This window comes from Vulpes vulpes, chromosome 16, assembly GCF_048418805.1.
Source record: "Vulpes vulpes isolate BD-2025 chromosome 16, VulVul3, whole genome shotgun sequence".
NCBI lineage: Eukaryota > Metazoa > Chordata > Mammalia > Carnivora > Canidae > Vulpes > Vulpes vulpes.
This window is the reverse complement of record NC_132795.1, coordinates 76,321,275-76,345,701: the sequence shown is the minus strand read 5'-3', so window position 1 is coordinate 76,345,701 and position 24,427 is coordinate 76,321,275. Positions and strand designations below refer to the sequence as shown.

Genomic DNA, 24,427 nt, shown 5'->3' with positions numbered 1-24,427 from the left:
TGCTTTGAATGGTTTTTGTACTGTCAGTTTTCCTGTGGCCATGGCATGAATGTCTGTACCTGTTCTAATGGGTCTTCTTATAAAATTTGTAAGAATTTCAGGAGAATAGTATGCTAAGAGCTTTTGTTAAGAAGACGAATGGTTTTAAAGGGCACCTTACTTACTGGCTCAGTCAGAATTTTGTGTGACTCTTGATCTCCAAGTCATGAGTTCTAGCCCCACGTTGGGTGTAGGGATTACTTAAATAAATAAATATTTTTAAAAAAGGAAAGAAAGAATGTGAATGGTGTTAAAACTTAGTTTCTTAATACCTTTAAGTCCATTATAGACATGTTTTTATCCTAGAAAAAGTTTTATAATCAGATGTTTAATAACTTCTCTGGAGAAAACCTGGGAAATTATGTACATGAGCCATGGCTCTTGGCCTGGTTACTAATATTCTTGGTCATGTCACATCTCTGTGAGAATGACGAGGTGGGGCTCAACGTGGGGAATTGAATAGAGTGAGAGAATGACATTGAGATTTGTTATGGGTAAAAGGGTAAAACTAAGTATTGATGGGAAGAGACTACTTAGGATTCAATAATTTATCACTAATTTTGTTTTTATATTTTTAATCAAATCATTAACTTGACTTCCTTTGTGATGTCTAGGCCTTTATATATTCTGTTTCTGTCACATACATAAATATTTATACATATAGATTTTGTATATAAAGAACAGATAGGGAAGGAATGTAAGTATGACAGACTCCTCAGATTTACATCAGAATAGTTTGTGGTTTCATGTATTTCTGCAGTTAACAAAAATAGATTCAGTATAATTTTATATATGATATTTTCTTTATTTTGTTACAATAAATACTCCTGTATGGGATGTCACTTTTTAGGAAGAAACTTTGGATGAATGAAAAACCAAATACTTTTTTCCTTTTATTTTTTTTTATTTCTAAAGAGCCAAACTAACATCAGATGCAGAGAAGGAATCAGTGCTAATGTTTGGACGGAACCTCCGTCAGCTCCTTTTAACAAGCCCTGTTCCAGGGCGCACCTTGATGGGAGTGGATCCTGGCTACAAACATGGTTGCAAATTGGCTATAATTTCTCCTACCAGTAAGCACAACTTTCAGCTCTTCAATTAAAAGTTGTTTGATTGGGGATGCCTGGGTGGTCTCAGTGGTTGAGCATCTGCCTGTGGCTTAGGGCATGATCCCAGGGTCTTTAGATCGAGTTCCACATTGGGCTCCCTGCATGGAGCCTGCTTCTCCCTCTACCTATGTCTCTGCTTTTCTCTCTGTGTCTTTCATGAATAAATAAATAAAATCTTTAATAAATAAATAAATAAAAATAATAAAAGTTGTTTGGTTGGTCATAAGTTTCACATCATACGTATTGTGAGGATTTGGAAATGATGTTAATTATTTCAAGACTTAGAAAATGGTTTTCTCACATATAGCGATGTGAGAGCCAGAAAGTCAAACTTCATATTTGTCTTTTTGTTGATAAAAAATCTCCACATATTACTATTATTTATGCCCTTCCCTATGTCACAGAAGAAATGTTGAAACTAGGCTCAGGTTTTAGTAACTATCCCCCACCAACTTCTATTTATTGTAGTGTATTTGTGTATGATGCATTTTAATTCTTTGTTTTTAAAATACCAGACATTTTTATTGTTTTGCCCAGCATTTTTTCCCCATATTTATTACCTACCCTTTTCTTTGCTCTTCATTTCTTACTACATTTCTGTATTTACATTTGAGATTATTTTCTCTCTGCCTAACTCTCTAACCTATTACATTTAATGTGGGGTCAGCTGGTGACAAATTGTGTCCTTTTTTGTCTAAAATGATTCTGATTTGTCCTCATTTCTGAAGGATATTTTTGCTGGGTATAGAATTCATGATTGGTGTTATTTTCCGTACTTTAAAGGTGTCATTTCATTTTTTGTTTTTTTCCCCCTTTGGCTAGTACACTTTTTGTTGAGAGTGAGAACTCAACCAAAAGTCTTATTATTGCACCTTTGAAGGTAATGATATCTTTTTTCCTCAGGTTGCTAAGATTTTCTCTCTTGTTTTTCAGAGGTTTTCTTATGATGTACTTAGTTCTATGTGTGTGTGTATGTGTGTGCGTGTGATTGTGGGGGATTTTAGTACATGAATTCTGCTTGGGTTTGTAGAGCTTCTTGCATTTCTTTCTGGAATTCCAATTAAATGTATATTGGACCTTTCAACTCCCTCTTCTGTTTTTTATTCTTTTGTTTTATTTTCTATTGTTTGTCTTTATGTTAATTAAGCCTCTATTCTGCTATCTCTGATCTGCAATTAAAGCTATCCATTGAGTTATTTATTTAAATTATTGTGTTTTCAAGTTTTCGAATTTCCATTTGGTATTTATAAGAAATAGATTTCAGTTCTATAGTAAAGTTCTTCACTTTAATTTTTTTTTTTTTTGGCATTTTATGTTTTCTTATTTTTACCTTATAGTTCTCTTATTTTTTTAAAATATTTTTCATTTATTTATTCATGAGAGACACAGAGAGACCCACAGAGAGAGGCAGAGACACAGGCAGAGGGAGAAGCAGGCCCCATGCAGGGAGCCTGACGCGGGACTCGATCCTGGAACCCCAGGACCACACCCTGGGCCGAAGGCAGTGCTAAAATGCCGAGCCACCTGGGCTGCCCATAGTTCTCTTATTTATTATATTTATATAATATAATACTATGTTATGTACTATGTACTATGTACTATGATTCTATGCTACTATGTATTACATATATATCAGATATAATATGTAATACTTCTATACTTGTTCTTGTGTTTCTTTTGGTTTAGATTTTTCTTTTGAAAATAACTTTTTCATGTCTAATTCAGTTTTGAACTTGTTATTTCTGGGGTTTTCTAATTCTGATTTACATTATTCTCATTTTCTACTATATTTTTGTAGCTTTAGGTTATAATTTTTCTGTTTTGTGGACACATCTTTCTGTAAGGTCATGCTAGTCTTTTTTTAAAATTTCCTTTTTAAAAAATATCCATTCTATATGGAATTTGACTGTAATCTTTTTCTGTGCTTAGGTTTACATAAAATTTGTTTTTCCCAGCTGTTGGTATAGAAGACTAGATCAGGAAAGGTTTTCTAGCTACATACCTCGGGAGCTATCACTTCATTTTTCCCCAAATTACTGACATGGGAAAGCACCTTAATATCTACTTTTTTTTTTTTGAAAGGCCTCTAAAAACACATTTATTGTCTTATTAGGGACTAAATGAAGAGACAAGTTCCCAGGCTGATCCTTCAGCTTTCCTAAGGCCATATGGTCCTAAGGCCTCATGGTTCAAAAGTAGCATGTATCCAGGGTGGAGTAGGGGAGGACAGCATCATTCTGGAGGTCTCCACCACCACAGATCTCCGTCTCTGGGGGGTGTGTCCAGAGCTGGATGGATGTGACTAAGAGCCAGCCATGGCAGGTAGCTGTCCAGTGTTCTGTAGTACCTTGTTCTCTGGAGGCTGCCTGACTCCTTTTGGCTCGTGGATGATGGCTCCTATGCAGACAGGTCTAAGTCTGGCTTAGACTCTGAATATAGAGTCTTCTACCTTCTGGAATCTGCTTTCCTGATGCTTTCTCCCTTTTACCTGGATTTTCTTTTTCCTTTGCCCATGTTATCTCTATCTTTCTCAATAGAGATATGATTCCTAACAGGTTCTCCTCAGTTGGGATTTTTGTCTTGAAAGGAATATTCTGCATGTTAGTTTCAAGAGTTCATAGAGATCAGAGTTTTCCAGTCCTTCTTGCACTCAGTGGGCAGTCTCTCTACTGACCTATAAATTAAGAGTATGTGGAGGTCTTTCCCATATCACAGGAAAGTACCTTTTGATATTTTTTGGTCCATGAGATACTTCATTGCTTGTCTCTACTTGCTCCACAGAAATGCCAATGCATGTAGGTCCTGATAGTTGCATTGTCCCCACTTGATCGATCATCTTTTGAGTTTTGTGGAGTTAACTTTGTTACAGATATAACTATTGGTTTTTGGTTTTGCTGTCCTACTTTCTCCATCTTTTTTTATTATGCTATACATTTTTACAGTAAATGGGAAAAATATTTTATCCGTATCTTTTCCTGCATCTGTTGAAATACCATGTGTATTTGTATTTGGATATGATGTTATTTGTATTGCTTGTAGGATGACTTTTTAAAAATACCGTATGCACTCCCACATATATATGTATGTATCTTTAGTCTGTTTTGGTAAGACATTCTCAAGAATTTATCCGTTTCATCATTTAAATTAACATGAAGTTGTTTATAATAGTCTCTATATATTTTTAATCTGTCCTGAAGCTCTAGTAATATCCTCTTTTCATTTCTATATTATTTATTTGTATATCTTCTTTTTTCAATATATCTGTATCTTCTTTCTTTTTCTTGATTGGTATTGCTAAGAGTATTTGTTTTCCTTAAGTGATTTTCAACTTTAAACTTCACCAGTCCTCTCTATTATGTATATATTTTTCTGTTTCATTAATTTCTTTTAACTTCATCATTTTCTTCCTTCTACTTTCTTTGAGATTATTCTGTTGTTCTTTTCATAGCTTCCTAAGTTGGTCACTTAGCTCATGATTTCTGTTCTTGATGTCATTACCCTTAAATATTGAATATATTTTTCACTGAAATAATAATATAAGGTAACATATAGAGAAGCGCACAAATCATAAATATGCAGCTTAAGAATTACACAAAGTAAAGAAATCCACATATCCAAAAGAAGAAATAGAAGAGTATTACAACATTGTCTGGAATTTGGTACATATCAGTACATGTTAGCTTGATGTTACATATTATTAAAAACCATTTCTCTTTTAAGCATCATGGTGTATAATCTAGTTAATAATGATTTTGTTAATAATAAATAGCAAAATATTGTTCTCATAACTTTGGAAGTAACAAATTTGCAGACTGCTTAGGAGAATCTGATTTCGTGAATGTGAATGATTTATCCTGCATTTTAAAAGATAAAGCAGTTCCCTTTACTGGTACAAATTACTTAATCAAATCATCTATGTGTTTTGTAATTTCTTACAAAATGGCTTATTCTTTTCATTTTCTCTAAGGTCAGATACTGCATACTGATGTGGTTTACTTGCATTGTGGACAAGGCTTCCGGGAGGCAGAGAAAATAAAGAGACTTTTGCTGAATTTCAAGTATGAAAATAAGTAACTTTTTGAGTACTTCTGTGGTTCAGCCAATCAGAGATACCTTTGAAACTCCTAATTTGGAGGGAGGGATTAAGGGAAGTGCTTTGGTGAGAGAGAAGGAATCATGTAAAACCATGCTGGGGCAAATTGCTGAAGAACTGTACATTTGGAGACTCCGGAGGGATGCTTCTTCCTTCCTCTGCCACCTTCGCTATTGAAAGGTGGTAGTGTGAGCAAAAGTGAGCACTGAATTCTTTGATTCGGGGTTTCTTTCTCTTTCTCTCTCTCACTCTCTCATTATTCTCCCTCACTTTCCCTCTCTCCCTCCCCCCACCTTCTTTTCTTCCTTCCTTCCATTCTTTTTTATGGATCTGAGGAGTAGATGTGTGATAGTAGTTTGAAGCTTCAGACATTATTTGACAACATATCACATAATTCAGTCCTGGTGTCTTTATTATGGCCTAGAATGCTCCAGAGTTTCTTATCTATGTGTAAATTTGGTTCCTTCTAGATGGGAAGAAAGCTGAGTGTTCTTGATTGTTTGACAGTGAAATATTTCTCCATTGCCTCCCATACCAAAGGCAGGGACATTGTCCTATTTTTCTCTACAAAAGTCTGTGTCTCCTTTGTGAAATAGTGGAGATGTTGCTTGACTATATGAGAGAATAAGATCATCGTATGATAGTATTTGTGCATTCTGGTTATTTTCTCCTGATTGATTTAAACCATGCCTTGAGCTCATTCCATTTCTCATCTTGTTTATCCCTTGAAGCTGCAGCACGGTGGTGATTGGAAATGGAACTGCCTGCCGGGAAACAGAAGCTTACTTTGCTGACCTGATAATGAAAAATTACTTTGCGCCACTGGATGTTGTTTACTGGTAAGGATGTTAGGAATGTTTGTTTTCTTTGAGAGGCAAAAGAACTTCTACAGTTCCTTCTGTCATGAATTCTCTCTTCTCTTTTTGTGATATGCATCTTCTTTGCCTGTATACCACCTCTTACTGCACACAAGCTCTTTGTAGGACAATGTAAAGTGTCTGTCTCCTAGAGAAATTTGAGTTTCAATATCCTGAAAACTCTCATAGAATAGCAGGATAGGGCTTACTTGGTTTCATGGGGTTTTCCAGGCTGTATCTTATGGGAGGACTCTAATTAACTACTATCTAGGACATAGGACTGTGGATAACTTAGCTTTTTTTCTCGCAAAGTTCTGATGCCTATAAATTGTTGGTTTTTAGAACTGACAGCCAAGGTAAGTGTTATCAATTACAGGTAATTCTGATATTCCTTTCTTGTTTGTATCTTCATCACAAGCTTTCATTTTATATAGGTATCTAGTTAACTTCTGAATAGCTTTGGATTGGCATGACCCATTTTTCTAGTCCTGCCCCTAGATCTATAATACTTCTGCTTTCATTCACCGTCGTTTCCTTACTTTACCTTTGGACCTTAGGTGGCCCGGCTTACCTTTTCCAAACTACAGTAGAATTTTAAATTCTTTGGGTTTAATTCCATGACAAGAGAATTACCATAGCTGATATCTAGAGAGGAGTGCACAAGCACCATCTTCTGCTGCTGTTTAAGAAATCTTGTAATTAAGTATGGTCAGCTGATGAGTATGTGACTAACAGGATCATCAAACAAAACCCAACACTGGAAGAAGAATCCTAGGATCCATGGAGCTAGGCCAAAAGAGAAGGGTCTTGTATTTAGTGTAGTGTTCCATATGCCAAGAGTATAATCAAGATGTCAGGAAAACAAATTCAGGGTAACCAAAGGGAATTAGGAGGTCAGGAACAAGCTGTAGGTGCTACAGGGCCATGGTTCAGGAAAGGACCAGATTAAAAAGACCACCTCAGTGCCACCCCCTACCCCTTCTTGTTCAGAGTAGTCTGGGGAATACTGTGGATCTTCTCTATTCTGGGAACTGTGTACATGCATATAGTCCTTTTTTTTAAAAGATTTTTAAAGTTTATTCATTCATGAGAGACACCCAGAGAAAGAGACAGAGGCAGAGGGAGAAGCAGACTCCATGCAGGGAGTCCAATATGGGAATAAGTCCCACCGCAGGATCATGCCCTGAGCTGAAAACAGATGCTCAACAGCTGAGCCAACCAAGTGTCCTGCATCCAGTCCTTTTGGGAACTGAACACAGCGAACTGATATAGTTGGTTCAGTTTATTTCAGGCAACTTTTCTGATTTTTTTTTAACTTGTTCATGTTAATTTAATATAAATATCTTGGGTACGTTTGTAGTGCTTACAAATAGAACTTTTAGATCATTAAAAATATTAAATAGTGAAGGCTTCTTGAATTTCATCTGGTTTTGCTTATGGAGGGTCCATCTATTGAACTTTCAACAGTGTCTTGCAGTAGAAGAAGGATGAGCTTTGGAGTCAGACAAATCTAGGTTCATCTTTTACTGTCACCATTTACAAGTTAGGAAGTGTTACTCTGCCTCTCTGAGCTTTACTTTACTTCATCATTAAAATGGAGAGTGCTCTTGGTTTTCAGTAACACTTTGACGTTTTCTTCATAATTATCTCATATATTAAATATTAAAACTTCTTTTGCATTTATCTATTTTTGTGTATCTATTAAGAATTACTTTACTACATTATTTTATCTCTATATAAAGGAATACTGTTTTTATGTTAATTATGTCCCTAGGCATAGTACAGAATTCTTTCATTGTTTATAATTTTTAGTTGATTCTCTTAGATTTCTAGGTATATGGTTATACAATCTGCACAAGATAATGAATTCCTTTTCAAGTTTTATATCTTTTGATTTTCTTTTACTCTTTTACTCTTGTCTAATGGTACCATGCAGTATCTTTGAAAAGCTGTTAAATAATAATAATGATATTGGACCCTTTTTTTCCTTCTTTTATGAGCATGCTTCTAGTACCTCCCTCAAGTCTAATACTGCCTTTTGTATATTTTAAAAGATCATTTAAAGGAAATAGCTTGGGGATCCCTGGGTGGCTCAGGGGTTTAGTGCCTGCCTTTGGCCCAGGGCGCGATCCTGGAGTCCTGGGATCAAGTCCCACGTCAGGCTCCCGGCATGGAGCCTGCTTCTCCCTCCTCCTGTGTCTCTGTCTCTGTCTCTGTCTCTCTCTCTCTCTCATTCATAAATAAATAAATAAGTAAATCTTTAAAAAAAAATAAAGGAAATAGCTTTTATTTACAAATGTTTTTAAAATAATGATTATTTTATTTTTTTAAATCAAGAAAGATAACGTTTATGCTTTTTTAGAATTTTACTATAATCATGTGTATTTTTTTCTCTTTTGACTTATTAGTATGCTGAATTACAGTAGTAGATTTCCTACATTTGAACCATTTTTGCAGTTTTGATTTGAACCCCACTTGGTTACAGTGTATTTTTTTAATGTACTGTGGAATCTATCTGCTAGTATTCTAGTATATGCTTTTGAAGTCCTTAAGTAATGCAAATACCTAATCATAGTTTACAGTGAGTGCTTTCAGAAAATCAGCTGTTTGACTTCATTTTTTTGCCTGTTCCCCTTGCCTTTATAAGGAATCACTGTTTTCTTATCTAACACTTCAAAGTTACATAGTAGACTACATTTAAGTTAAAATTTCTATGCTGGGGATCCCTGGGTGGCGCAGTGGTTTGGCGCCTGCCTTTGGCCCAGGGCGCGATCCTGGAGACCCGGGATCGAATCCCACATCGGGCTCCCGGTGCATGGAGCCTGCTTCTCTCTCTCTGCCTGTGACTCTGCCTCTCTCTCTCTCTGTGACTATCATAAAAAAAAAAAATTATTAAAATTTCTATGCTTTCTCTGGCAGTCATTTTTACTACCTCCTGAACAGATAATCTCATATGTGTTCCTGTAATCCTGTCAGGTATTCATCCTAAAAAATCTTTTCTTTACGTATCCACCAGTATATTTTCTCTTACTTATTCCTTCCAACACTTTTTCCTTGGCCTACTTACCATAGCTTAACATGCTCTGTGACTTATCTCCTAACTCATAAACCCTATACACCTTGATCATCCATCCAACTTCCCCTCACTCCCGTTTCTCTCCCTACCCTTAAGATATCTTACAAATAGTACTGCTAAAAATACATATTATGGTAGAAGTTTTTCAAAGCTTCAAATCCCCATTACTAAAGGAGAAAAAGCCTGGAATTAAATTGTAGGATATATATATATTTTTTAATAAATTAATTTTTATTGGTGTTCAATTTACCAACATACAGAAAAACACCCAGTGCTCATCCCGTCAAGTGTCCCCCTCAGGGGGTGGGGGGGAGTGGGTGACGGGCACTGAGGGGGACACTAAATTGTAGGATATAATGGTGCTAAGGCTTAGTTACTTACATATGTTTAAAGTTGGAAGTGTTTGTGAAGAGAAGTTCTAAAATATTATAAGTATGATTTGTTTTAAGTATAAGTATGTTTATGCTGGTATGATATTCTGTTTTCAGTCTCCTGGCACATAGTAGGCACATACTCATTTTTTGAATATCTGAATATTTGTTTCTGTTCATGTTAAATTATCATACTTGATTATTTTCTGCTTTTGACTGGGTTTTTCTTTTGTAGAAAATAGTGTTTTTGTGTGGCAGTGGTAAAATTTATTGAGATGTAGAAATGGCTAGCTCCTTACGATACATTTATGTTTATATGCGATATATCTAGTTTCTCCTCCATTGAAACCTTCTTAAACAGGGGATCATGTTTTATTTATCTCTACCTCCTTCTCATTGAACATACTTCTGTACTTATAGGTCCATCTCAACAAATATTTACTAATATGAATTCTTAAACATTAAGGTTTAAATTACTATTAATCAGACAAATCTTTTCAAGCCTGTTGACCAGAATTACAATATGGAACTACTGTAGAAAGTTTCCCCTCAGCTTAAAGCTCTGGTAAATCTGTAACTTACTGTTTTCTCTCCTTTTTCATTGATAGAGAAATTTGCATTTGGTAGATTAGAGATTATATTTTGACCAAGATAAATGAAAATTTCTGAAGTAAAAATATGACATGATTAGAGTTATATATTTATTTAATGAACTGTGAAAGAATTAAAAGGAATCTTTACTATTTGCCTTCTTATATTTCAAACTATGATTGGTACACTTTACGCTGATAGTAGAAACCCTGCTAGAAATTACAGCATTGTGTGCATTCTGTAAAATCATATGAGACCACTTAAAACCTGGGAGCAGCAAATGGAAAAGAAAATTTTGTGTTTTAATTCAAACCCTGCACTTAATATTTCCACCCTGAAAGCTGCAGTATACAAGTGAGTTTGAAGAGGCAAATATAGAAAAAAAAATTAATTTTGTTTCCCAATGCCCTAGTTCATTAGGATAATGAAGGAATTAGAAAATAGAGTGATCTGAGGAGGTGCAGTGTGTGATGAGGGGATGAAAAAAAGGGAAGGGATACAGGAGAGGCATGGGGTTGTGTGTTTGAGGTTAGATGTAGACAGCCGGTTTGGCCATTGAAACAGAAGTGGATGACTAGATTGTATTAGGAGAAAAGGGTTGGTGCTAGACATCTGTAAAGTACACATTAGAAAGGTCTCTCTTCTTTCATTCCAGAAAGGTACCAACCATTAATAGAAAATATAATTTAAGAAATCATAATTCTGTTCCTTGAGATAAATTGTTGTATCTTCCAGAGTTTGACTTAATTGCAGGGAATATCTTGAGCTTCAAAGGGTTAACTCATTTATGAAAAATGTCTAAAAGTGAAGCTAATGAAAGTCTTTTGCTTAAAATTAAAAAAAAAACATTTCTTTAGAGATACTAATATTTGTTATTGCATGCTGGAAAACACAGAAAACTGATAGGTGTTTCTATTTTACCTATATTTTAGACCATATTTCTAGACTGTGTATGTTATTAAAAGGAACTCACACTGTACATGTTTTACATCACTTCCTCCACTTAATATATTCCCAAGCTGATCAATGGACTTTACATAAAGTCATTTAAAATTGCTACAGTTAAACTCTTATATGATTTTACATTTTAGTCATTCCTCATTGTGTGACAGCTGGCTTTTTCTAATCGTCCCCATTATCAGCAAAGGTACAATGAATATTTTTGCATTCAGATCCTTGCACATAGCTTTATTGCTTTCAAATCCATTCTAAAAAGTGGACTACAGGTTTAAAGGGATACCTTACCTAAACCGAAAAATGCTTAAATTAAATGCTTAATTACCAAACCCAGCTTATTACTGAGATTATATCATGCTATTTCTCCCAAAACTCAGCACGTTAGCTAATTTGAGATGCCTTTATTTAATATTTATATCACAAATATGTATAAAAGTCCAGATAAAGGGACGCTTGGGTGGCTCAGTGGTTGAGTAGCTGCCTTCCACTCAAGGCATGATCCCAGGTTCGAGTCCCACATCAGGCTGATTATGCAAGTAGTTTTGTCCATTTTGTGTTTAAATTCAGGCTTTATTTATTTATTTATTTTAGAGATTTTATTTATTTATTCATGGGAGAAACACCGGAGTGGGGGTGGTGCAGAGACACAGGCAGAAGGAGAAGCAGGCTCCGTGCAGGGAGCCTGAGGTAGGACTCAATCAGGATCAGGCCCTAGGCTTAAGGCAGTGCTAAACCACCGAGCCACCTGGGCTGCCCCAGGCTCTATATTGTATAGAATTCTAGATTTTATTTTTTTAAGATTTATCTGTCTTTTACTTTATGGTTTTTGAGTTTTTTATTATTCTTGAGTCTAGAATATTATAAAGCATATTAGTTTTTGTGGAAAATATGAATCTCTTATATGTCCAAGAATATCAAGATTTTTTTGTTTTTTTATATGCAGGCCTCCCTCAAGTTTGTATCTCTCTAACTTTTCTTTAAGTCTTCTGACTTCTTTGTGAAGCCATAAAACCTCATTATCTTCTCAGTTACTGATAGAGTTGCTTTGAAGCTTTAGTCTCTAAGAAACCAAAAATTAAACTGAGGACCTTAATCAGTTTAGGTAACAGAAACAAAGAATAGAAAGCTGTTAATTGGTTTTGAGAGTAGTTTTGAAAAAAGAATGGATGCTGATTTTTCCCTTTCTCTCTGAAGGCCTTTATTGCTAGCTGTAGTGTTTTGTAAACAGCAAAGACACTTGATTTCTTCCCCTTTCCTCCCTTCCTCTCCCTCCTCTTCTGTTCCTCCTTCCTCATTTTTTTTCCTCCTTCCTCCTCCTTTTTCTTTTCTTTTCTTTTTTTTCTTTTTCTTCTTTAATTCTCTTGTTTGGTCGCACCATATTTTAGTCATCTCTCTCTCTCTCTCCTTTTTTTTTTTTTTTTAAATTTCATGAGAGAGAGAAAGAGAGAGAGGCAGAGACACAGGCAGAGGGAGAAGCGGGCTCCCTGCAAGGAGCCCGACCTGGGACTGGATCCCAGGTCTCCAGGACCACGCCTTGGGAAGGCGGGGCTAAACCTCTGAGCCACCTGGGCTGCCCGGAGCTCCTCTTGTCTGACAACAGGTTATTTTTGATATTTGATGTATTTTTAATTTTAAACCTATCAGGATGCCTGGGTGGCTCAGGTGGTGATCCCAACAGTCCTGGGATCGAGTCCCTGCATCGGGCTCCCTGCAGGGAGCTTGCTTCTTCCTCTGCCTAGGTCTCTGCCTCTCTCTGTGTGTTTGTCATGAATAAATAAATTAAAATCTTAAAAAATTTTTTTTGAACCTATCAGTATAGACTAATCAGCTATAATTTCAGTATTTATTTGCAGGCATGTTTAGTATGGGATTTATGTATAACCTAAAGTTAACTTTTATATATGGTATGAAGTCCTTTTTTTGCATATGACTGGGTTATTCCAGCACCATTTATGAAAGATTTTCCTTTCCCTATTGAGCTGCTTTGGCATCTTTGTGGAAAATCAGCTGACCATATACATGTGGATCTATTTATGGAGTCTCTTCTGTTTAATTGATCTATATGTCTTAACACTAATAAGTCATTAGATAGTGTAAGTCCTTCAATTTCATTCTTTTTTGTCAAAATTATTTTAGCTGTTGTAGGGCCCTTGTGCTTCTACATAAATTGTATAAATCAGCTTTTCAATTTCTACATATGGTCCTGCTGGGATTTTGATTGAGATTAAAATACCTCTACAGTTTAATTTGTGGAGAATAGACTTCTATCCATGTAAACTTCTTTTGAGTGTAGTTGGCACATGATGTTACATTAGTTTCAGGTACACAATGCAGTGATCTAACAACTCTGTACATTATGCTATTATGTTCATAGTGAGTGTAGCGCTACCACTAGTTTCAATTTTTAACTTCAATTGAAAAGTTTCAATTTTTAACTTCAATTGAAAAGTTTCAATTTTTAACTTCAATTGAAAAGTTTCAGTTTTTAACTTCAGTTATATTTTTCATTTCTAGAAGCTCTATATTTTTTCAGATTTTCTTGATCACTCTTTTGTTTTTCCTGAGTATATTTTCAAATCTACCTTTTATTTCCTTAATCATACTAACCATTGCTGTATATAATCTGTTTCATAAATTTTAGTATCGAAAATCCCTGGAAGTCTATTTCTGCTATCTGCTGTTACTCCTGGTTCTGAATGGCTCAGTTAGTTTGCGTCTTACTCTGTATCTCAGCTCAGGACTTGATCTCAGGGTTGTGAGTTCAAGCCCCACATGGGGCTCCACTGCCTACTTTAAAAAAGAAAAGTCAAAATAATGAGGTAAGATTATAGGAGCCCCTAGTGTAAAGTTGGGAAGCTCTTAGAAATAGAATTCAGATTACCCTATAAAATTGCAAAAGATCCTGTTAAGGAAAGAAAATAAGGCTACAGTCCTCAACACATAGGTAAATGTAAGCTAGATGAATGTGCTCTACCACTAAAGTGATAAACTAGGATCCTTTCCAAATTCTCTGGAAAAAAGTTAAATTCATTGGTAGAATTTTCTCAATTAAAATTCCTCGTGTCAAATAAAACTTTCCAAACACTTTATTTACATATCAGTCTTTTTGGTAATCTTCTTGCAAAGGAAAAGGTTTGTAGAAGGCCAATTCAGAGATTCACTATTGGTAACAATATTCTATCGGAAAATGAGAATGCAGGATAATTACACTAGAAAACAAAATAGTTAGGGTGACTGGTTTGCTAAGTCTTATACCCATTAAAGTATATGAAAATTGCTGAAGGATTCTATGAAGAAATTTTTTTTTCCCCTAGAAGAAGGTTGTAAATTACACAAGAATGGCTCTTTGCCAAACCAAGTTTGGATCAATTTTTATTTTACACTCATACATTTTTCTTAATTTTTTGATGTCTGCTAGTATCTAGTATTTGATTTAGCCCTGTATATTTAGTCATATGGTTTACAATTCACATATTCCATCATGTTCCAAATGGAGTATGCTCACTTCCGTGGGCTCCTACCACTGGAAAGAGATTGGGAGTTAACTTAATTTGTGTGTGTTGGCTGCAAAGTTTCAGTCAGTTGTATATTTTACAAGGACAAATACAAAGCTGAAAAAAGTAAGTAACTAAAATAAGTATAAAAAAGAGTCACTTACCTGCCAAAAATAGTACAGGAAGACTAAAGCTTCAGGCCTGAATCCTATTTACTGCCTAATTTGGGGCTAAGAAGATAGAATAAAGATCACCAAAAACAAACAAACCCAGAATGCAACTAAAATAAGGCATTCATATTCTGGCTCAGGTGAAATATTTTCTGGAGTTTTGGGTGGACTTGGGAATAAAATTTTGGTGTCACTGTTAGTTAATTGTTGAGAAATTATGGAAGCTTGCAGAGAGGCAGATGGTATCTTAATGGTCCAAAGGGGAATTGAGGTGCAAATGACTATTGATTGTGATCTTGACCAGGAAAGGCTATTATGAAATCAGAAAAGGATGGTTTATGAGCACCTAGGAAGGGGCAATAAAACATATCCAATGGAAATCAGCCTACACTTCTTACAAGCAAAAAATTTTGGCTTTATCCCGTTTCATTTTCTGTTTGGAAAACTAGAACTGGTAGATCCATCTAGATCTCAGCACAGCTTTGAATAGACTTGATATTTTTATGGACAAACTAGAGAAATAAAGATTTGGTTATGTGTCTCCCAGAAGGATGTTGATGAGCTACTAGATTGATGTCTGGTGTGAAGTCCTAGCGGCTTGCCACGGACACTACATTAGTTAATGTTCTCCTCAGTGATTTAGTGGAGGTTTTCAAGTGTGTGGACATTGAGATGTATTAGAATCAGATTAGAAAAGTTAAAAAAAATTTTTTTTTAATTTATTCATGAGAGACGCAAAGAGAGAGAGAGAGAGGCAGAGACACAGGCAGAGGGAGAAATAGGCTCCATGCAGGAAGCCTGATGTGGGACTCGACCCCAGGACTTCAGGACCACGCCCTGGGCCGAAGGCAGGCGCTAAACTGCAGACCCACCCAGGGATCCCCTAGAAAAGTTTTTGAAACACTTGAATTGTTGAACCTAATTTAACAAGATGAACTGGCACAAGAATAAATGACTTGTGATGTTAGAAGGAATTTTCAGTAGAGTTTTCGATGGGATAATTTCTAAGGTTTCCTTGAAATCTGACCATTGAAGATTCTATCAGAATAATGTGTAGCAGATCTCCCAAACCACCTGGCTCTAGTTTTTTTGTTTTAGTTTAAAGAAATTTACTTTCCTTCAAATCAATAAGCTTAATTATGTGATTTAAGATTTATCTAGCTATATAATGCTCGTTATGTTGTGAAGTTTATTTATTTTAGAGAGCCCATGTGCACATGTGAGCAGGGGAAGAGGCAGAGGGGAGTGAGAATCCCCAAGCAGTCTACACTCCCTGCTGAGTACGGAGCCCAGGAGCCCAACATGGGGCTCAGACCCAAGACCCCAAGATCATGACCTGAACCAAAATTAGGAGTCGGCTGCCCAACTGATTGAGCCATCCAGTTGCCCCGTTATTTTACTTTTGACTAGTGCAATAATTCTGCTTTTCTTGTATGTAAGATCAATCTCTTTGTATTTAAAAATACTATCTCCTCCATTTTCAGTTTATAGCAGTGATGAAGGCCATGAATTAGCTTTAAAACTTGTGATACCTAAAAATTTTTTTGGATATTAATTTGAATACTATGCTTAATGATAAGTTAGGGTGATAGAATATTTGTCTCACTTCTTTCTACATTAATGGCTTGAGAAAATGTACTGTGATATTGTAGAATTTAGTTACCCTTCACTTACTGACTGATAATCCTTTTTCCATTTCTGTGACTATCGTAAATACTAGACTCTTTTTTATACGGCTTCCTTTCTGGGATGTTTGTGACATTAATTACATTTTAAAGTAAAATTATTTTACAACCCATATAATTTATATTTATTTTGTAGAAATGGCCAGAATACTTTTAAAAATATATGTTTAAATAGACCATTTCAGTGACGTATATTGGAAAGGAAGCATAAGGAATGAATAATTATGGGTGTGTGTGTGTGTGTGTGTGTGTGTGTGTGTGGCTTTAAAATACTGTTTGTATTCAGATTCAGTTTGACAGTTTTTGATCAAAATAACATATTTTTTACCAGTTTTGTAACCCATGTGTTTCTGTATCCCTAAGTCCAATTTAAATATCTGCAGGAGTTACCCCAACCCCCCTTAACTGTAGCCCTTCTTGCAGATCTTTGTTTATTGACTTAGATTAGAACTGGCCTAGAGCCCAGTGATGGTCATTTCTCGTCTTAAGGTTTTTGGTTACAAATCTGCTTTTGTTGCCAGATCCAATAAAGATTCTTGATTATTTTTGTTAGTTTTATTACAAGTTCTTGCCAAAGATACAATGTATTATAACCAAAACAGATGTACTGTTTAGACAAGTGTATTTGCTATAACAGAACCTAAAATGTAAATTAAAACAACAGTATATTCAGCTTTAATGTAACAAGTGATGAACTTTGGGATTTTGTGAGTATTTTTGAGAACCTTTAGAAATGGAAGGAACAACGCCTTATTTTAAGCAATTGTTTTACATTTTTTCTCTATTTCAGTTTGTGTATGTACAGTCTTAAACTCCTAGATCCTCCTCCAAGCTAACATTTTACTGTGATCTTGAAAGTGGAATGGAATTCACCATTTTCATCTGTACACAGTTCTGTTATTAATATACATATGTCAGATAAACAGTATTTTCTGCCATAGAGATATCAGTTACATAGAATAGTTTTTAAGATTCTAATACTTATAGGGGCTCTTGAGTTGGTTAAGCATCTGACATCAGCTTGCGCCGTGATCTTGGAAACCTGGAATCAGCTCTGCTTTGGGCTCCGGCTCAGTGGGGAGTTTGCTTCTCCCCACCATGCATGCATGCTTGCACACTCTCTCAAATAAATAAATCTTAAAAATTCTAATGTTTATAAATAATTATTCACAGACCTTTCCATAAATTCTTTACTTAGTAAAGTTAGGAACCATGTTATAAGGTTGTATTATAGATCTTTTGGAACACTAAATAACTGTCTCTGTGACTAGGGCCCAGAGCGGTTTTGATTTACGCTGAATTCTGTTTTGTAGTGAACACAAACGTGTAGTAAGTACAAGATGAATGTATTTGTATTATGTAATTTTAACTCTTTTTTGAAATCATAGTCCCTCAATAAATTAGATATGAAAGGAATAGGGCTACATTATCAACAAATTAACTCATCCCGAGTTAACAGGTTACTGTTAACTCTTTTGCCTATTCTGGTTCATTTTTTCCTCTTTTCTTTGGCATTAAAGAGCTTGCTGTTTTTCCTCACCTTTCGCTGACATTTTTTTTAAAATGTCCCATTGATTATTTGGGAGCATTTAAGGATTTTTTTTTTTTAGTTAGATATGTTTGTGTTATACAGAATCACTATGATTCTGTCTCTCATTTCAGTGGCATTAGGAGAATGCAAAATTGCTGGAATCCTTTGCTCTTGAGATCTTTTTCATTTGATTATATGGGACTTGAGGATTCTGGGACCAGAAACTTATACTTGCAAATAGTTTTTGAATCCATCTTATTTTGTGTTTTATATGGTTTAGGTTGTTTTTTTGTGTGTGTGTGTGTTTTTTTTTTTTTTTTTTTTTTGGTGTGTGTGTGTGTGAGAGAGAGAGTGAGTGAGAGAGAGAGGAACCTTTTGAGTCTAATGTATTTTATGTGGCTAAATCTTTGTATTATGCTCTTCTAACTTATTGAAATACCACTTTCAAGTTCCCCCACATCCGTACATTTCTAAGGTTACACCCAGCTTAATTCCCATTACTTTTCTGCTTCACAGCACTTGAATTTTGAAGGGACCCTAACATTTGGGTTCACATTATGATAATTAGGTTTCAGGGGCATGAGGGATTAAAGATGTCTCAGGTCTAGTTGCAGAATAAAGTTCAGAAGCACTTGTAAAACTTGCCTGATTGGTGGGTAGAGGTGCTTTTATTTATTCACTACTCATGCAGCATTAATCCGTATTTCATCAGGTACCTACAGTGCTGTAATTCTAGATGTGACCTTGGGACTTGATTTACTTCAGCTCCGTTTTCTTTATTAATGTGCCATGAAAGAGGTACATGAAAGATAGCTAACATCAAAGTACCTTTTAAAGTAAAATGGTTGATAGGAATTCCCTGGTATTTAACACTGTCTGTCAAATGTTTCAGCTGGTTTGCATCCTTTTACAAGCTATTGCTTGCTGCACTAAAAGAAATTTAAAGCAGTTGTTTCAAGTCTTTTGTGGGAGGACTTGGTTATGGTGGTGGTGGCTGGCGTGGTGGTGGTTGGGTGGCAATAGTTAGCCAGAGAAGGGAGTAAATGAGAAGTTAAGAACATATTCTTTTTCAACTCTGCTCCTCCCAAAATGGTTTGTTTTTGTGTTTTTCTTTGGGTTAGAGAGTCTTTAGTCCAGAGTGGGGCTTACGATTAGAGTTGAGGAGGTACTCATTTTGGTTATAAAGAGATTGAAGAGGGTGGCCAGAGAAAATTTATCAAACCTCTGTTAAAGACAGAATGAAAGGCAAAGTCAGTATCTTATTCAGAGATTGTTTAGCGAGTTCAACTTCACAGCCTGTTTATACTTTACTGAACCATCTGAGAAAAAGCTTTTAAACATAGTAATGTGGGAAACTGAGTCTCAAGAAGAACAAAGGAAACAGGACTCAGATAAGGTTTGCCATATGTGTATTGTGGAATATATATTTTCCTGTAAATGTGTTTTAGAGGCTGTTATCTCTGTTCTAGGCTAAATATATGGGGGTAGAATTCTTGTAGCTCAGTTTTGAAACTGATTCCTTCTTTGTTTCACAAACATTTGTTGGAAGTTTCTCTCTACTTAAGAAAAAATGTGTAAAAGCATTTTGCTCTTCAGATATAATCATAAGAATTATCTGCAGATCCATTCCTAACATCTTTACCATAGAACTATCTTGATCTAAACCATAAAAAATAGAAATCACAGAATGTTTTAGAAAGTGAAATTTGCTGTCAAATTTATACTTTGTTTTCAAATTACTTAATCTTGACTTACAGATGTCTTTTAAAATCTGCTGTAATAAAAACTTCTTGTAATTGGTTTTTGTTAAAATGTATTTGTATAGTATTAAAATGCCTTAAAAATAGCATATTCTCTTTCTGTTGATATTCTGTAATTTTGTTTGCACTTACCTGGTTAACATTTTATTCATATATGGCAGGAAAATAAATTTCAACCCAGACCTAGTCTTGGCGATTTATTGAACTAACCTTTGGCGTGCAAAGTGTAAGAAACCGACAGTATAAGTAACACAGAGAAGTTTGGTAATAGCCTTTCTCATTGTCGAAATAGTGCTCCAGAGCTACAGAGGTCTCCTGAAGACAGGTAGCTTTGTTTATGTGGGGAGTGAGCAGCATATGCAACTTATTTGGCATTTGAGTCTATTAACAGTTCCATGGTTCCATCCTGACACCGTCGCCATTGACGTTGTCACTTCTGCTTGATATTTTAAATTATATTCAGTAATATACTAAGGATGTCTCTGGCTCTGAATTCAAATGGTGTGACCAAAATACAAACTTTGAGGAGGGATATAGATGTGAAGAAGCTTCTGTGATGTCTTTAGAGTATAAGAAATACTTTGAAGATATGCATTTCTATTCAGATCCTATGCTCTGATTTCTAAGGGTCAGTGATTTCCTTCTCTTCTAGCTCCTAGGCTTATTTTGAATTAAATTTCACTGGTTATATTAAGAGGAACCCAGATACCTTTTTTTCTTTCTTACCTTTACTTCTTTAGTGAAGGGCCCTTACCTGTCAAATTCTTTGGGGAATTCTGATCTCATTCTAAATGTGAAATGCTACTTTTATTTAGATGGTTTTGACTGTGGTGGGAAAAGTAATAAGTAAAATTTCTACCAAGAGATCAGTCTTTTTCTGTTTCAATAAATTTTTGTGTGGTATAGAAAGACTGGAAGGATGTTAGATACCCCTGCTTAAATTTTCATATTTGAAACTTGATAGTTTTCTCACTCATGGTTTTTGGCAGGGGAGTGTGAGAAGTGGATAAAAGAAGTTGACTGGACACTCTACCAGTAACATGTTGGGCTTTAAAAGTATCTTAGATCTTTCAGGTTTGATTTGCTTTTACTCTTCTTCAATTTCTTACTGGCTTTTCTTTTTTTCTCCTCCTTCTAGCTACCTTTCCTTAGTGAGAAGTGACAGGTTTATATGAAGGGGGAGAGGAAAGTTTATCTCCAAAATCCAGTGTAAGTGTAGCATCCTTTATTTGTTTTTACATAGAAGCGATAGTTTTCATTTGTTATTTGGTCTGCTCATCTGGACTCCTTTTCCGTTTCATATGCTTCTGTTTCTCCCACTTCTTTTGAATAATTCAATTTCTACTTCTGATAACTCTTTTCTGTGCACACTTGCACCTCTTCTTTGCTCTTCAACTTAGTACTCCGAATATTTTCTTCATTCCCTGTATACCTTCTTTGCCTTGATAATTTCTCCATCCACTTGTGGGGCTTCATCTTTGCATCTGTGGGTTCTAAATATACATCCTTATTTTGAAGTCTCTCCAGAGATCTGGGCTTAAGTTTCCATGGCTTGCTGCCAGTCATTTGAGCATCCCTCTGATACCTCAGATTCAACCTAATTCAACTCCTAAAACTTTTTCTTCATGTGTTTTTATTCTTTTATAACTCTCTACTTTCTAGCAGTTCCATTGGGCACAAAATTGATAATCTTTGATTTCTTATTTGGCTATATACTCCATTCAAACTGCTGTCAAATCCTATTGATTCTCCCTCTGGAATGTTTCTACTATTTCTTTCCTTCAGTGTCTCTTGTTGCCATTCCTCTTCCTTTGAGAGTTTGAGCCTTTCATAAGCTGGCCTTAAGCTATATTTCTAAGATAAGCTCTTGATATTCCCCTCTCAACCCAACCATGGTGTTCATTATTCAAGCTCTTATAATTTAAGTCTGCATAGTTCTTTGCGTTATGCCACTGATACCATTCATTAAGGAATCATATAAGTTAGCATTCCTTTATAGGAATTAGCACCAAGTTATAATTTATAAACCTATATTTTATTAAATAAAAGCTAAAATAAGTCCATTTTCAATATTTTGTTTTATTTTCTAAGGTAATCTCATTTAAATCTTCCCTTGATTTGCTTCTATTATTTGTAGTGAAATTGTGATTCCTGTGTTTAGTGGATTCCACTTAAATCTTTTCCTTTCATAACAAATATTCTCAGATATCAGAAATTCTTATATGCCAGATAAATAGGAATATTTGTTCTTTGAACAAGTGTGGGTTTCTTTTTCTACTTTTGTAGTTAAGAGAACAGTCTGTGGAGCCAGATTCAAATTGTAGCTTCATCCCTTACTGCCACAGTGAATATAGTTTCGCTTAGTCTTTTGGTCTCTTTGTCTCTAAAAGTGGGAATGATAATATTATCTACCAGAGGATTTGGAGAAGATAAAATGGGGTGAGACAGTTAAAAATCTTAGAACGGTGCTTGGCACGTAATAATATAATCAGTAAATGTCGGCAAAAGGTTCTTGGCTGTACAATGTGGCTACCCCTTGGCTTATACCACCACCTTACCTCACAACCCCACCCCTCTCAAACTAAACTTTGGCCTTGTTAGCTCAGGAAGAAGGCGGCCTTTACCAAAGGAAAAAATGAACTATAAGTTCATTTTGCCTGTTGTGCTGCCAGGTGGCCATTTAAGGAGTTTGCAAGGTTACTTTTGATTAAGCACATTTTCATCATTGTGTTCTATCTACCCCATTGTACATTCTTTTATTTCTTTAAATATATTCAATATTAAATATATTCAAATACTATATATTTTTCATGTAACAATACCAACAACTGTGTGTTTACTGGTTCAAAAGCAAATTTTGTTACTTCTGCTGACTTAGGCACATGCATTGTATAATATTTTTAAAATTATGTCTTCATTTTACCTGGAGTTTTAACTCTAGAAAATCTTGGATGCCTGGATTTAATGTGATTTTCTTCAGAAGGGTTGGAATTTGCCTCTGTTATATAGTAGTGGTGCTATCTTTTACATACTTTCATACACTAACTCATTTAATCCTTGCAACAACCTTATAAAGTTGCTCTTTGTGTTTAAAAAAAAAAAAATGTATCTAAAACATGAGACTCAGAAATGACAAAAGTAAAAGAATGGAAAATTATATCCCAGTCAATTACAAGTCAAAAGAAAGCATTTCCAGATGTCAAAGAGGGCCCATCAGGCCGTCAGCACTGAGCAGTGCAGAGGCAGCAGCAACAGGCCCTGTGGCTTCAATGGTGCTTCCATGCTGTTGCTGATTCGAGTCAGGCACATGCTTGCAAGAGTATATCTGCCCTTGTTTCACTGAAGAACATCTGGAAGAGATACCCCTTCAGCCCAGGATGCCTTGTGAGAAAGTGAGTTCACACCTGTTCACACAAATTGCCTAAGAGCAGTTTATTTTTGTCATCTTTGATGACAGCTAAAAGATCTGAACATTTACTGCCAGGATACAGCCAAAAATCTACAGAGATCTAGAGAAGCAGCAGAAGAGAGTACTGGTTCCAGAATTTTATATAAAGAATTCCCACAATCCTATACCAGAAAGCCAGACAACCTAATTAAAAAACAAATAGAGAACTTGAATAGACATTTCTCCAAAGAAGAGATACAAATAGCCAATAAGCACATGGAAAGAAGCCAGACATAGGACAAATATTGCATGATTTCACTTATATAAGGTACCTAGAATAGGCAATCTTCAAAAAGACAAAAGGGGATAAAGGCCAACAGGAGGAGAGGTGGAAGGAAAGACGGTAGGGCAAATTATTATTTAATGGGCATAAAGTTTTGGTTGGATAAGGTGAAGAAGTTCTAGATAGAGACACTGGTCATTGTAAAACACTTAACAATGTATTTAGTATGTTTAATGCCACTGAATTGTACACTTATGAACAGTTAAAATGATGATATGTTATGAATACTTTAACACAATAAAAACAAAATTTAAAGCAGTGATGGTGATAGATAAAAGAGAATAGAAACAATACAAAATATATTCTATAAGCACAATAGAATGAAAGTAGAAGTTAGAAATTTGTGAAAATCACAAATATATGGAAATTGAAGAGTATGAAATTATTAATCCTAAATAATTAAAGAAGTACAAAAGGAAATTAGAAAACACACTGGGGCATCCTGGGTGGCTCGGCGGTTTGGCGCCGCCTTCGGCCCAGGGAGTGATCCTGGAGATCCAGATCGGAGTGATCCTGGAGGTCCCGTGTCGGGCTCCCTGCATGGAGCCTCCTTCTCCTTCTGCCTGTGTCTCTGCCTCTCTCTCTCTCTCTCTCTCTCTCTGTGTGTGTCTCTTATGAATAAATGAATAAAATCTTAAAAAAAAAAAAAAGAAAACACATTGAATGGAAATAAAAACATACCAAACTTTTGTGATACAGATAAAGGAGTGTTAGGAGGAAAACTTACAGCTATAAATGCCTATATTGAAAAGAAGTCTCAAATTAAAAACTTCCACATATAAAAAAAAAAAAAAACTTCCACATATGATACTGAATAAAGAAAAGCAAACTAAACTAAAGCAGGAGAAAAAAAAGAAGAAGAAGGAAGGAAATAGTAAATATAACATAAATTGATAGGGAAGAGAAAAACAAATTCAGTGAACTCAGAAGTTGATTCTTAGAAAGTATCAGCAACATGAACAA

At 35.3% G+C, this 24,427-nt stretch overlaps 1 protein-coding gene across 4 annotated transcripts in view; it reads left to right on the top strand.

The window, feature by feature from the left end:
* Window positions 1-24,427, top strand: part of SRBD1 (S1 RNA binding domain 1) — a 193,762-nt gene that overhangs the window by 55,744 nt on the left and 113,591 nt on the right. For all 4 annotated transcript variants that reach the window (XM_025992583.2, XM_072741202.1, XM_072741203.1 and 1 more), the window contains 3 exons: window positions 955-1,112; window positions 5,116-5,206; window positions 5,973-6,080. In XM_025992583.2, coding sequence (XP_025848368.1) covers window positions 955-1,112; window positions 5,116-5,206; window positions 5,973-6,080 — 357 coding nt within the window. The remainder of the gene's footprint in view (window positions 1-954; window positions 1,113-5,115; window positions 5,207-5,972; window positions 6,081-24,427) is intronic.